The 15,800-nt window shown below is 38.2% G+C and overlaps 1 protein-coding gene across 1 annotated transcript; it reads right to left on the bottom strand.

Moving 5' to 3' along the window:
• Window positions 1-221: 221 nt before the first annotated feature.
• LOC122348098 (heat shock 70 kDa protein 12B-like) lies at window positions 222-13,462 on the bottom strand. The gene is given in 14 exon segments (XM_043243364.1): window positions 222-985; window positions 1,074-1,177; window positions 1,254-1,455; window positions 1,458-1,511; window positions 2,529-2,633; window positions 3,654-3,740; window positions 5,452-5,629; window positions 7,255-7,371; window positions 8,180-8,284; window positions 8,473-8,659; window positions 8,758-8,882; window positions 10,085-10,179; window positions 11,251-11,322; window positions 13,088-13,462. Coding segments are annotated over 14 exon segments (2,100 nt in total). The 5' UTR covers window positions 13,092-13,462; the 3' UTR covers window positions 222-320.
• Window positions 13,463-15,800: the final 2,338 nt, after the last annotated feature.

Below are 15,800 nucleotides of genomic sequence, written 5' to 3'. Positions count from 1 at the left end.
AAAAATGTACGCTTATTTGATAATTCTACTAAATGCACTTACTGTCCAAACTGAAATTTCATTGCTTATAATTTAGAATCTTTCTTATCCAATGTTTACAGTGCACTTAATTCAGAGACGTTCCTCATAGCTGGTGCTTTGCACAAGTACAGAAATCCCAGTAATGTTCCAGTTTATCATTCAGCCTTTCAGGGGTTTTTTTAGTCCTTGGATTTCAGATCTTTAACCTCAAAGCTATTATTTAAGCCATTAATTGATGAGATTATCTGTAGTTAAATGTCCTTCACATTCCAGTTCTCTCCAGAAACAGCACAATAGGATCAGTTGGATAGGAAGTCAATCGATGCCCGCACTAGTCTGCCGGTTGCCACATCAACAGCTGTGACTTTGATCTCAGTGTCTCCAAACTGCATTGTCGTGCGAATCTCCCTGCGTTCAAATGCTGATCCTTTTTCGTTATCACAAGTGCTAGCTGCAACTGCCCCTGACTCAAGCAGATCTAGCGTGATGGCACCACACTTCCTCACCCCATGGTCGGTAATGTAAGTTATGTCATCAGTGTCACTGCAGTAGATGTTGATGATGATCTTCCTTTGTCCCATTCTTGCTGGAGTGTAACTCCGTCTCACCACCTCACCCAAGGCCACCGATTGATCAACGCTTACAAAGCGGTCCAGGATGTCAGTGCACCATTCTCGGCCATCTTTGATGAGAAGCTTATCACGGGGGTGTCGGCCTTCCACAAAGCGGTTCAAAACCCCAACACCGTATGTTAATGGGCAGCGACGTACTCGGACAACCGTGGGGTCTAGACCAAATAGGACTGCACCCTTGAGGATGGTTAGTCCTACATCATGTGGAATTATAATACGGCAGTTCCGCCTAGTGCATTTTGTGCTGCGTTGAAGCATGGGTGACTCTGCAAATCCTCCAACCAAGAAGAGAAAACGCACACCTTTTACTTCCTCCTTCTGCATCAGGTTCTCTGTTAGTGTGAGAGAAATCAGTAAGACTTTAGAGAATTGACTACCAATCTTTGGTTTGGTGTTTGTTTGAGAGGAAATGTGTCTTACCAATATGTTTTATGATGTTGTTGATGGTCGGCTGGAAAAGCTCGTTCATGGCTTCCGCAGACAGCCTTAGCATCCCTTGAGATGACCACTTTATAAAATTCATACTGACAGAAACATTACACACTGTTAGAAACATACATTTTCAAGGACGTAATAAAGCTCTCAGTCAGTGAGACGTACTTGCTCTTTCGTAGGGCAGTCTCCACACTCTGCCCCCGGTGTTGCTTGTAGAAATCAATGAAGGAAAAGGGCAGCAAGATGTTTAAAGAGTTGGCCCGTCCAGGAGTCGCTGTGCGCTTGCGGGCTTCAAATGCAATGGTAAGGTCCACCCAAGCTGCTGGACGTTTAGCTTTAAAACTCTCAATGAAATCGGCTCCAAAACCTGGCACAACATGGCCTCGAAGGCAAGATCCACACCAACTGCTCCATAAGGACCCCCTGAAAAAGAAAAATGCAAATGGGATAGGATATATAAATAGGATAGGGCTACATGCCACTCGATTTGCATGCTCAACTCGGTTTGTTTCAGATCATAAACTAAATCCTTTGGAATAAGAAATTGATTATTAATGGTAATCAGGATCTTGCATGTTAGGATGTGCTTCTAGACCAATAGGTCTTGAAAAAAACAAGTCTTAACCCTGACACCAATTCTAACCATTAACTATCCTTAAAATCAAGGTGAACTGATAGACAGCCTAACGTTTTCCCCAAACTACAGGTGTCCAATTCTGATCCTACAGAGACACTTTTATGTAATTTACTACCATCTTGGTAGTAAATATAAAAAAACATTCAAACAAAAAGGATTTTCAAGACAAGAAAAAAAACATTATCTTGTATTCAGCACAAAGAAAAGTCAAGACTAAATGAGTTTTTACTTGAAACAAGCTAAATAATCTGCCAATGGGATAAGCAAACATTGTTTTCTGTTTGAAAAAAAAAACTCGAAACTATTCTCGAAACAAGACCAAAAATCACTGTTAGTGATCACTTTTAGTATACTTACAGTACAAAAACTATATGTAACCTAGTTGTGTACTTGAGTGTACTTTACTGCTGTTATATTTAATGTATGGGCTAATTTAGTCCCAAGGAGTACTGAAATAGTGCACTTACAAGTATACTTGTATCAAAAATATTCTAGAACTTCCCTTTAAGTACGCTTAATAAAATGAACTTGAAGTACACTATATTTTGGTAAGGGAAACACTACCTGGCAGTCTATATTGCATTACGTCACCTAAATGTGTGCTTGGACATGGCATTTGAGAAATGGCAGTTGATCCAGGAACATGTCCTACTTGGCAAAATCATGTATTCAATTGAACTTGCTTATTCATGACTGTTTACATCATTTCACTGTAGTCCTGAAGACGTGAAGTGAGGTAAAAAGTCTTCTTGGAGGTAGTTTTATGTGTGTGAAGGAGTAGTCAGAGTTGGTTCTCAACTAACCTGAGGCTTTGTAAAGCTCCTTCAGAGTGCCCTGTGGCTGTTCAATCTGATGCACTGTCAGATCCACTGTCCCACCACCGCAGTCGGCCACAATGTACCGGTCCCCTTTGAGAATACACACAGTTAAACTTATTCAATCATCGGTTTCCTGCTTAGTAAATGTTACAAGCAGGAAATTTTTGAAACAACACGACTTATTTAAATAACACCCTGGTTCTTCTCTCTCTGACCTGCTGCAGTCAGGAAGATCTTTTACCAAACAGCCTTCAGACATTTATGATACAGTCTGAGATAAGAGCTTGGCTCCTGCCAACAGACTTTACTCAACTACACAGGAGTAGAGGGAGAAACGTGCATTTCTTGTTTCTTTACAATGGTGTAATAACTCAGTTTCACGGGAAATGGCCTCCTCTTTGTGTGTCGATACACATGTGTGCACCATTAAGAACTGCAAGACACTATGAGAAAGCAAAGCAGATCTGTATTTTGAGTATTGTGTGAGATAGACTGTAATAAACTCGATCCCTCTCTCTCTCTCCAGGAAACATCTGGAGCTAAAGATCTGATTATTTTGACCCTGCACCTTGTCATTGTGCCAGTCATGTAGAGAGAACTGCAAACACACACACTGCAGCCATGCGCTCAGACTGCGCAGCCAGTAATAACATACCGTGATTGCTTCAAAATGAGCGTCTCTTACACATATGCAAAGCAATTAGAGTCATATAAACAATATTATATAAGGAACAAGAAAGTGTGATGGGGAAAATCATATTTTAAAATTTTTATTTCATCTTATATAAAATTGCTCATTACAATACAATGCTGGAAATTATTACTTTGGGAAATATTGTTAGAATTTTTCAGTTTTCTGGTCTGTTTGAAAATGTTTTGCTGGTCTACTTGTTATCTCAAAGAATCACAAATAAAATGACACGTGTCTTCCTTAAAGCATAAAGTTTGTGATACTGTATCGACACTCTATATATCACACAGGTATCAAGATGTCTGTTTCATACAAACTATCAGGAACAATTTTAATCCATAGAAATTGCTGAATATAATAATAAAAGTGATGATAATGATGTATTTTTGATGCTAGCTAGATGGAAATCCATATCTCACCTGTCTGCATCTCAGACCATAATTCTCCAGTACCACTCTCCACCAGAAAAGTTCGGCTGTGCCTGGCTCTACGGAGCTGCTCGCGTGCTGGAAGACAGATTGTTTTCCTTTAATCTGTGAATCACTCACAGATGGGCAGCAGTAATCAAAACCTTATCAAATTAAAGCCAATATATTCAAAACTCGAGTGAAAGAGAGGGGGAGAGAATGCACTTACCTGGATCAATAATAAAGCAGTCGAACAGACTCTGATTTAATGAACCTATAGCCTTTGTTTATAAAACACAATCTTTAAGATGTGAGTGCAATTTACTTTAAGTATTGCTCTTATAACTAATAAAACAGGCTTGTTTCATGGCTGTAGTTTTATAGAGCGTGCTTTTAGTGAACCTGCTAAACTAAGAATGATCTCTGCTTCACTTTTGTTGTTACTAAGGCTATACTGTAATATATATTGCTGTATTTCCTTAGGAACTTTTTTCATGGAGTGCATTATTTCTAATATTTCCTTTCAGGTACAGCATGTGAACACTGGAGGACATTCCCACAGTTTGCACCAAACACACAGAGAAGAGAAAACTTTACCACACTTTTGGGACAATCTGGAACCCATTACAATGTTAAGCAGCATTTGAAACATTTGAAGACAAAGACAAAGAGAAAAGGAATATAAGAGGAAAAGAGGAGAGAAGTAAATAAACCAGTTTGAACTTTAATTACTCTAAAACCCATGTGATTTGACACAACAAAGAAACATTTGTGAAACCAATTACCTCAAGATATTTAAGTTAACTAACTCATTGATAAAGTTACTAGAAATTCAAAGTTTTATTTTGCTCTACACAAACATGTTAACTTCAATTTAACCAATGAATAAATTAATTAAATTGTTTGCATAAACATCATATTGATATTAAACCTTATGGTTATATGCTAGGCTCAACTATGGCACATTTTTAAGATCACTACACAAAAAACAGCAATAAAAAGAAAAGAAAGAGTCTTTTGGTAGATTAAGGTGCCATGTCCCTTGATTTCCTATGGCAGTGAACATTACCCAATTGTAAAACATTTTACATTTTGGAATGTACATATGCTGACATACTTCTGAATAAGTAAGCAAGCAAAAATGTAAGAAGAATGGAGAACAAAAGAAATCATCTAGGAACTAGTGTAAGCAGTCAAGAGCAGGGTGAGCTCATGGTCCACAGCACCTTGTTCCAATTATGATGTGAAATGTGTGTGTTTGAGTGTACATATATTTTGTTTGAGTGTAAAAGCAGGAATGAATAATCGTGTCTACACTATTTTATTTTATTTATCTTTTTTTTTTTGTATATGAATGTGTAAACAGTGTTTGTAAAAGAGTACCTTTTTATCTTTTGTCAAGCCCTGATAAGAAAAAGAGTGTCAATCCTTTAAAGAGGTTTTCTCAACTCTGTGACCCTAGGGACACTCACACCTTCAGGAAAATGTCATCTCTCTCTTTCTGTCTTAACCTAAACCACATGCTTTCATACTCACTAAGACCCATTTAGTTCTGAGTCTGACCCCAATCTGGCAAACTCCGTGCATAAACCTGCACATACCATGCAGAAACTAAAAACAGTGCTCTGTTTTCAAAGGATGAAAAACAATCCTGTATTCCCTATGCTTTAGGCATGGTTCCCATTTAATGTTTACAGAGAAACGTTATACACTCAAAGCAAAAGGTTTGAACTCCTTCCCAGGATCAATCTAAGAACTAGCGATATGGTATAATGCTAATTGGATGAGAATAAGAAAAAAAAAATCTTACCCTGCCTAAAACTGGAATCAAAAGGGCGAGACCCATCCACATCTAAACCATTGGTTAATGGTCGTTGACTGAGGTCAATGACCTGGTGTAGACGGAGCTTCCTGCAGTAGATGGATGCCGCCTCAGGTTCAAGAGCTATGAGGAGCTGCTCAGGAGAATCTGGAGTCACCAAACCTGCCTATAAGATAAAAACATAAGCCTTTATTAATTGTGTTTAAGTTAACATTAAGTAATTTAAACACCAATTCCAAAGGTTATAAATATGTAAAGTTATTTTATTAGTAATTTACTGTTTTTTATATAGAACCATCCTTCATAAGGTAAAGGACATTCTGGGAAAATATGAAATTGATACATTTAATATTGACCAAGATCATGCCAGCGATTGCAATCATAGCGTACCTAATGGCTTGTTATCTCATAATTAGACCTCATAGAGAGGGTCACATTTCAGCATTTCAACATTTTCAACTGAATGATTGGATTGTAATTTTTGCCTGAATGAATAAGTGTTTTCAATGAATTGGTTGAGTAAATAATTCACTGACTCACACATATAGACAATAATTTGTTTTGTTCCTAAACAAATCAGTGTTTTAAAGAAATTGGCTAAGTGAGTGTTTCAATGACATTCTCTTATACAGAGTCAAATGATTTTTTCGTAATTAATCAGTGAACAAATCAGGTGAACTGAATTATTTAGTGAGTCATTCATAAAGACATTTATTGCCACCTACAGCTGAGATCCCATCAGGAATACACCACCTGATATCAACATAAGTTTAACCCTAATTAAACACCATAGCAAAGCCTTAGCAACAACCCACAACATTCTAGTAATGGTTTTCTAAAAACACTTGTAACTTCATAACACCCACCCACTTCACTCTAGCATCAACTGTAAATTTCTATGAGCAAGTACTGCTCACATTTTATCAGAAAAGCTGTAAGCAATGAGCACATATGGCAGCAAGGTAACTAAAGATAACCAAGGTAACACATTGTGAAAGTAACAATCAGTTAACTGCTCCAATTGGTCATGGAGTTATGATGGGAGATGGTGGGCTGCCTCATTCCCCCTCTCTAGCTTGGCTAGGACAGGCGTGGTTTCCTGTGTTTGTGTGCTGGTCTTTTGCGTTGTTTAACCTCTGTGACACTGCAAAGAGGAAATTATCCTATCTAACCTCTAGTAAGGTTTATAGAAATAAAGATTTGAGACTACTGGAACAAATACTGTTCTGAGCCTGTTTAATATGTAGAGCTGTTGGTCTACATATTATAATTTATGGAGATTTTGGTGGTCTTAGTTTGAACAGCTGGTAGTGATCGAATAAACAGCATTTGGTAATTTATAGCAATTCCTACACTGCTGATTGTTGTATGGTCTGAGATGTACATATTGTGCCAAAATAATCTCTGTGATTGATTCCTTACTGTTTTGCTCATAGGAAAATTTACAACTCTGCAATACAGTATTTTACACAGACAAACACACACACACATACACATATATGATGGATATCAAGTTATTGTTCCCTCTTGGCACACTATACCTCTCATCAAAAGTCATTCAGTGTTCCCATGCATTTACTGTGTGTGTGCGGTGACTTTTGCATTTTTTTATATACGCACATTTCCTGAACTTCACTGGGGGGCTGCAGGACATCATGTTCAACATGGGAGTATGCATTTGTGTATGTGTGCATGAGAGAAGAAAGAAAGAAAAAAGAAAAAAAGAGCAAGAAAGAGAAGGAAATTTGAATCATTCTTTACATTTTTCTTCAATCAATTAATCTATTTTACCAAATATGCAGCTTCTCGCATGAACTGCTTTGCCGGTTGCCGCCACACTGCAGGAACAGTGATGACCCATCGTACTTCATTACCTTCCAGCATAGAGGAAGACTGGTCTTTCACCTCCTGAAACACACACACAGAAACATTGCTACTTTTCACTTATCTAAACTACATTCCACAGATAACATTTTCATATGTCTATTAGTTATTGATATCCTCATTTCCGTTCTCCTCTAAAAAGTGCTGTGATGTGTTATGTCATGACCCCCATGCATGGCCAGAGGTTTGGGCAAAATCTCCATGTTAATGTTTTCCCACAAGCTTTCAGGGGCTCCAGGAAGGAGGAGGAAGAAGGTTTGGGTCCAGCCAAGACTGACTACAGATAGGCCCAATAACCTCCACCTCCCCACCCACACTCTTCACAGAGACTGGATGTGGTCTTGTACGACTGAAGGAAAAGTACATCCTGAAAGATTTGGACCACAGCCCACTACTGCTCTACATTATACTGGAGGTTCATGTTCAGTCTGGTCCTGGAGGGAGATTTAAGTTGCATAACTAAAACAGGCAACAAATGCCTGAATAAATAAAAGTATAACCAACATTTTTAAGAATGTTTCACAAATGTTCCATTTGTACCAACTTGATTAGTCAAAGTCTACAGGTCTAGATTAGTGGCTATTTACCCCAAGTGTAAATAGTGATGGATGTTATTTACACTGAGTGGAGAAAAAGTTTTGCTTTTTGGGGGGCAACTGCTTGTCACTAGTGCAGTACTCTAGTAAGGGATTAATATGTACTATTTGGATATTGACAGGTTCTCTTTAAATAGTAAATGTATCCATAGTGTATTTGGCTCCTTAATGGTTTGAATGTGTCCTTCTGAACTTTTGTTGAGACCTTGTTAAGTGTTTTGTGTGTTTATGTTCACCTTTAAAGCATGTTCTCTGAAAAACCTCAAGGCATGAGCAAACACCTCAATAGCCCGGACTCTTCTTCCACTAACAGACTCAAGCTCGGTCTCCATAGTGAGATCCTGTAGAAAGTAAGAGAGCCTGTTGCAGAAATTCTTACAAAGATGTGAAATAAATAAGACACCTCCCTTATGCTCTGCTTCAGACAACAGATGTTCTTTGACGGTTGTGTGATACCTTATGACCCAAGCTGAGCAATTACTCTACCTGAATAAAAACATAGTCGAGATACAATAGACGCTCTGCTTACACTGGTGCTGTGGATTTTCATTTTGAATTTGTCAAAGTAGAGCCAATGCCTGGCTTCCTCAGGGTCAAGGTCATGATAGCTGTCTCGAGCTGCAAAGCCAAAACTGTGGAACCGGAGATCAGGGGTCAGCAGTAGACAAGTTGGACTCTTCTGATTGGCTACACCAGGGTCGCCACCCTCCCACCTTCTGTAAAATAATAAATAATAAATGTAAGGGAAAATGTAAGGTAAGAAACGTATTGGGGAGTTATAATGTCATGTTATTTGTGTTAATGTCATAAATACCTCATCATGTGAATGGTCTCAGGATCTTCTGTGAAACTGAATGCATAGCCACTGGAGGTGGTGCCAAAATCTATCGCAACAACCACAGAAAATGGACGAGCCACACGTGGTCTAACCTCTGTCCGCTACAGAGAGAATGGAAAAAAAAAGCAAACAGAAAGAAAATAAATCTAAGGCCTTATCACTTTTTCAAAGGGTGACTTTACAAAACGTTCTCCTGGTACGGAGAGTAGCTGACCCCACCTTCTCCTTTTCTTCTCTTATCTATAAATCATTTCCCTGACCTGAGTGTTACTTTGGCCAAACACATCACATAAGAGTGTATCATTTATAATATTAAGGTCATGTCACTTGTTTTTTTTAGTCATGTAAAGCTGATTGGACTGATTTGTGTTGAAAAATGTGAGATGCAGAGCAGTGTAATGAAGACAATAAATGCAAGATCTAGAGGAATTTTGTTTGGAAGCTTTTCTTTATAGCACTTTTAGAACACTGTACTGCACAAGAAGCTGCAAAAGATGTCTGCATGTTTACATAAAACAATGGGCAAAGTAGCACAGTGGAACACAAAAGGTGATACTGGAATGGAAAAGAAAAGCAAGGTCTTTTTTTAGAGCTGAACACATTTTAAAAGCTTCGTTAATGTCAACTCTTGTGTGCAAGATACGTCAAAATACAAAAGATGCAAATGATGCTCTGTGTCAATGACTCCCAAGGGGTCACTCACACAAATGCATTTGTTCATAGAAAAACATGAGATGCAGGCACTGGAAAGGAAAAATATCAAGCATTGGGCTTCTGTTAACTCAGCTATGCTTTCAGAATGCCATGTTGTGCTTGAAAAAATGGAGAAGCAGCACTGACAATAAATACATATTCCATGTGTATAGCTACTGGGACAAGGCTATCGGCTCAAGCAGTGGCATGAGTCGAGTAACTGTGTGATGCCCAACCAATGGCAGACAAGGTGAGTGTTTAAGAAACCTGTTCAAAATGATTTTCACTAATCCTTTTGAGACACTATAGTTGCACAGAAACCTGCTTCAAGTTATACAGGAGTAAGTCAGTTTTCAAACAAAACATTTTTGTGCTGCCTCAGATTGCAGTGCAATTTAACTGGAGGATTAGCTAATGATAGTTCTGCTTTAAACCGACTGACTGACTGCTAAGTAAAGAAGCATAATTGCATATTTCTGGTGATACCACATCCTCTTTTAACATTATGTAGTTTAAGGAATCTGACTTTGGCATTTAATCCAGTTCAGAGGACAATGTTTATCATATAAAGGGTGCATGGTAGAGCCAAATGTGTCTGTTGAGATCTTACTGGAGAGGGGGATGGAGTAAGAGGTGTGATACTGCATTCATTTCTGGAAGGAGATGGAGAACCAGATGGAGATGGAGAGGCTGATCTATCTTCACCTGAAAGAGAATGAATAAGGAAGAAAGGAAGAAATACTATACGTCTATAAATTAGTAGTTGCTTATATACTGTACTGGAAAACACAAGTTTGGAGCTCTTAATTGCGGCTAGGCAATTAAGAGACATCTAGAATTTCTGGAAAAAATACATTTCTGCTGTCTGGGCAAGTGCCCAACTGGCATGTGTTTACCAGCATATAAGAATTTCCAATAGATGTTTTCTTTGGAAAAATAGTGCACTGTATTTTATATAACATTTAAGCTTATGTTTGCTGATTGACTGAATACATTTATAAAACAAATGGAAATACAGCTAGCTCACAAGTTTTTAAAATTATGATAAAACAAGTAAAAGCCATAACAGATCTACAGATCTTTCCCTCTCCTTTCGTGACGTGCACAATGACATTAAATAATAATACGATTTTAAGATATGGCTATTACACCTAACAATAGTGGCAGATCTGAATGCCGGCTTGCAATTAGTTGTGGGCACTGGAAGATTGAATTATAACATTTTTATAAAAAATGACAGTCAAAACAACTACACCACTGTGCCAACAACTGACATGAAAAATCAAGGGCAGAATTCCAAGCAATCCATAATTCCTAATGCGGTCAAATGAACATATATTTTCCAGAACAAAATGAATTCCATGGCAAACACTTTATTAACATGTTGTGATGCCGCCATCAAGGTTGCTTTAATATGCCTGCAAATGAACGCACACTCAAACATGGGTGGAATTCACTCAAGGGTATGACAGGAATGTTATCGACATGTACAGATATTCTCAAGAGTGCAGAGCGAAGATAAGAGAGGGTAACACCCCTGTCCAGTATTGTTAATGGAATAGACAGGAATTACAGGAAAATTCCTGTGGAAATACACGTGGATGACCACAGGTTTCTATTCAGCTGTACATTGTTCTACATGTCTTCTGTATATAAACTTGGTTATGTACTGTGCAAGTACTTGTTAATATAATAGCTTATGTAACCTACAGATTTAATTTTCCCAAGTGTTAATTATGGTATAAAATCACAAAGAATCCGTTTAATGAATGTTACCTGGCACTTGTAGACTGTTGGTATTAAGCTGAAGGACATCTGCCATTGTAGAGCTCACAGGACCTTTACAGCCTAGGAGGAAAAAAACTCAAATGAAACCTAAAAGTTTTTTTTTTCTATTTATTAGAATTGAAATAATGTTCTTTTTGTGTTATAGTACTTTACATTTTAATCAATATCTCGGATTGCATTACTAAGTAAATTGAAAAGATGTTTTTTTTTCTTTTTTAAACATCATAATAGGTCGTCCCAGCTGCAACAAGAAAATCATGGCATGATGCTGGTGGGTGTGTATTAGTCAGGCTGTCTCACTAGATTTTAAGCTTCCCAAAGCTCTTGTTGGGCTCGGTTTTCCTGACCAAATGATGTGAAACTGGAGAGAAACACAATAAACATTAAAATGTGATAAGTAAATGTTAAACTATAGTCTGAGTACTCTAATTCTGGGTTAGTTACAAAAAAAATGGATTTATAGTTATTTCTTTTATGTGATGAACACAGAAGTTTTTGAAATCCAACCTCATGCTCCCCTACCCCCCAAAGTGTTCCATTGCCCTCTATTTTCCCCATTACGGTTGCCATAATCTTTTCTTTGGACTCTTTCCCATTTTCTTTTTCTTTCACTGTTCATTTTAAACCTTCTCGGTGCCTTTAGACACAGGGTACGAGGGAAGCAGCATTCCCTTGACAGCGTGTGTGTGTGTGTGTGTGTGTGTGTGTGTGTGTGCATGTTGTACAGAAGAGAAAAATGGTTTTGGAAAATGAGAAAAGGTGGAGAGGGAGAGGTAAGGGGCCTCCCACAATGCTTGTTTAGGAAATGGATCTGACTGAGATATACTCTCCAGATGCTATCCGCACTGTTCTTGCACTAGCGCAACAAAGAAAAAAGTACCATATTTTGAGCACTTCACAGCACTTCACTTCAAAGAATAGTTAGCGGCTTTGGCAGAAAAGGTAGAAATATAAACACATTTAAAAGGTAAAAACTTTCAAGTGATTAAACACTGAGCTTGATTGAATTCAGATGATGATGAATTTTCACCGGCTCTCCATATGGTTTCAGACACACTTCATATAGATTACAAATGACATCAAAGAGGCTTTCTGGCACTGAGTCCAAGTCATTTGAAACAAAGACACATAATATGTTCATATTCCCAGTCACTGTAAAAAGGAAAAAGCTAACTAAAATTAAACATTAAAAGCATTTTTATTATAATAAAATGAAACACTTGCAAAAAAAATAGTTTAGTTTAAGTTCTAAAGCTAAACTAAAACTATGTAGTGATATTAAAAACAAATAGTTAAAACTTAAATATTCAAATGATCAAATATAAATAATAACACAGACGATACTATTATATCAGTGACATTAAAATAACACCATCTAGTAACCTCTTTATATTCATCAGCATCCGTGACGTATTGTCAACTGCCACCAAAAATCATTTCATCTCGTTTCAACACAAACGCAAACACACCTCCTACTTCCTCAAAAAGCTTTTTAGGAAAATCTTCTTATTAATTTCCACCCTTGAGACGCAGCGACAGTGATATTTGCAGAAGCCGAGGTCAAGTATGATTCACTTCTTTCCAACTACATTATAATTATAGCCGGTTTAAAGGTCAATGTGCAAAGTCATATTTTACTGTCTGTCAGGGAAACACAGTCCGGCTGTCAACTTAAATCCCATTTGTCTCTTTATGTCATACTAAAACATCTCTGGAAAACCCAATCCCATTCCCGTCGGTCATCACGGCACAGAACACAAAGCACTGCACCTGATGTTGGCTCCATATACATTTCGCTCTTTTAACACGTCAGCTTTCTACTCACCCATTTGTTTAAGAGTGTTCCGTTGTACCCTGCCTGGGGTTGTTCAGTCCCCAAAGTTTCGGAATCCCCAAAGAAATCGGATGTTTCTGTAGCGGTCCGTGTAGTGATGCCTAACGGAAGATTCGGCCAAAAGCGCGAAAGAAGAAAAGCCCTGTATTTTTGGTCCGGGGTAGTTTTAACTGCAAACGAAGAATATTCCTGTGACTTTCTTTGTTTCTGTGTCCCAGCAGTCAATCCCACATCTGCTGTGGAATGTCAGGGAGGAATGGTTGAGAGAACGGCACGCACACATTACAGGGACTGGATATGAAGGTTGCTGTAGTGCAGGGGGAAAGGGAGGGGGATCTGACTTCATACTGACACAGATTCAATCACTGTGTATCGGTGTGTGTTTGTTGGACTGAGAGAGAGAGAGAGGGTGGGGAGTATTTGGAGTGGCAGCGTGCACTGATTAAGTCATCCGACCCCCTTCTCTCCTGTTCCCCTCTTTCCTCCTCCTGCCCACCCCCTGCACCCCCATTCTTCCTCAGCTTCTCGTCCAGCTCAGTCTTTTTTTCTTTCCTGTCTATATTCTCTTCGCTCTCTCTTTTGTTTCCTTTACACTCTTTAAAAAACTTTATAAACTGGAACGATCTCGGCCAGATTAAAACTGTACAATATCCAAAAAAGCTTCATATGAATCCAGCTCATCTGTATTCCATTAGTCTGACCTGCTCATTGAAAGCCTTATTGAATGCACATTATTCTCAAAAGAAATAAACAGAACAGTACTGCTGACAAAATAAGCCGTGGTCACCATTCTGGGGTGTCGTTACGGGTAGCGGGTATGCGTTTGTCCTTTAGAAACAGGGAAGAGCTACACATGACACATAGAACCTAAAACTAAACTTAAATATGAATATTAGATGAACACTTAAAACATTCAGTAAAAACTTAGAAGGGTTGCATTGGCAATAACTCAAATAAAATAAGTTGAGTGCGGCTAAAAATGGCTAAAACTAATAATAATAATAATAAAAAACAGAAAAAAGCCTGGAACACTACATAAAACATTCCAGTGTACATAAGTATAAATTAATCAATAAGAAACAAAAAGAAAAATAACTTTGTATATATATTTTTTAACACATAAAACATAGGCTATTTGACTGTGAAAGTATATGTATTTCCCTGTTAAATATATTTTTACTTTATACTAAATGTATTTATTTAGTTATTCAGTTTATTTATTTATGAGATAATTCATATCATTTACTTTTAAAAGTAAAAGCATGCACCATTACCACCCTAGTAAAACAGTAATATTTAAAATACATTTATTTCATGCGATTGTGGCAGAGTGAGTACGCTCCTCCCCTGTATTTAGAAGACAGCCTATCAGAGCAGAGTGCTGCGTATATAAAAGCCGCTTGTTGTGCTACCCGGGATGCGTCATCGCTAGCTCCGCCCCTTGGTGTGTGTGGGTTTCCGCATGGAAAAGGTATGGTTTGGTGGCAGTTTGTCTGGTGTTAAATTTTAGTTAGTGTATATCAATTAATTGAATTCACTCTTGTAGCTGGAATAGCTTCTGGTTTGCGGTTTTGCAGTGGTGCGCAGGCTGTCATTGATCCCCGGGTAAGCCCAGTTTGATAAACGGTTTATATAAAACAATTACATCTGTTTAAATCGCATGTTTTTATTTCAGCTGGGTTGAGTCCACTTTCCGTGTGAATTGTCAAACATTATGCTGTGAGCAATCATACAACTTAGGTTATTTTGACGAAGATTTGGGTAGGTATCAGTGTATTTTTATGTATTACACTTGTTAATTTGGTTAACGGATTGTTAAATCTTAGCAGGATATTCCGTGGAGACGCTTCGATTGCAGCCAACAGATTGAGACTGTGCTGCTGTTTTGCTGCTATTTCCTCTGTTCCTTTTTAATGCTGAAACATAAGGCTATGGATATGGAGATGGTCGGTTCATCACTGTGCGCGTTCGGCGAGCGTTGACCGGCTCCCATTCAGTGATCGGCTTCCTGCGACCTACTTAATTTGAGTTTCGTTGTTTAGTTATTGCATGTTTTCATTTGTTCTTTTCTTGTGACTGTTTATTTACATCTTTTGTAATAGTCTCGTGGTTAAGTCTCTTTTGTTCCTTTCATATCTTTATTATATTTTATCGCTATATTGTGATTACTGGAACTTTCTCCCAATCCAGTTCTAGTATAATTGCGGTATTTATTGACTGTTTCTTGCATGTGTGTGTTTTAGGCCCTGTATGAGAAGGCTAGCTGTTATGATATCCTGGTGGTGGTATTTGGAGCACGAGGTGTGGACTGCCGTCTGATCACTTACTCCACTGGTGTGTGTGTGTGTGTGTGTGTGTGCGCGCGTGTGGTTTAACATTCACTTTACAGCTAGCCTAGTCTGCTTGTATGTTTAGGTCCCTGTTTGACTTGTTGTGGTTCTATTTTTGTTATTTTGGTCGTAAATGTTTGTTTTATTTGGATTTAATAAACAACCATGTTTTTATACTAATGTCCTTGTCTCTGCCCTCCATGGTCACGAACCTGTGTGTCTCAATTTAAACACTTAGTTCCCCTTACTTTAAAGGGGTGGCGTAGTCAGCATTAATTCCTAGGTTTTTGAAAATCGTCCTGTAATCTGAACTAGTTCCTGTGGCCGCGCTACAATCTGGCGTAGTCGGCAGGGTTCCGTGTTCGGCAGAGACG

This window comes from Puntigrus tetrazona, chromosome 7 (genome assembly GCF_018831695.1).
Source record: "Puntigrus tetrazona isolate hp1 chromosome 7, ASM1883169v1, whole genome shotgun sequence".
NCBI lineage: Eukaryota > Metazoa > Chordata > Actinopteri > Cypriniformes > Cyprinidae > Puntigrus > Puntigrus tetrazona.
The sequence above is the reverse complement of the archived record's forward strand: the minus strand, read 5'-3'. Positions and strand labels throughout refer to the sequence as shown.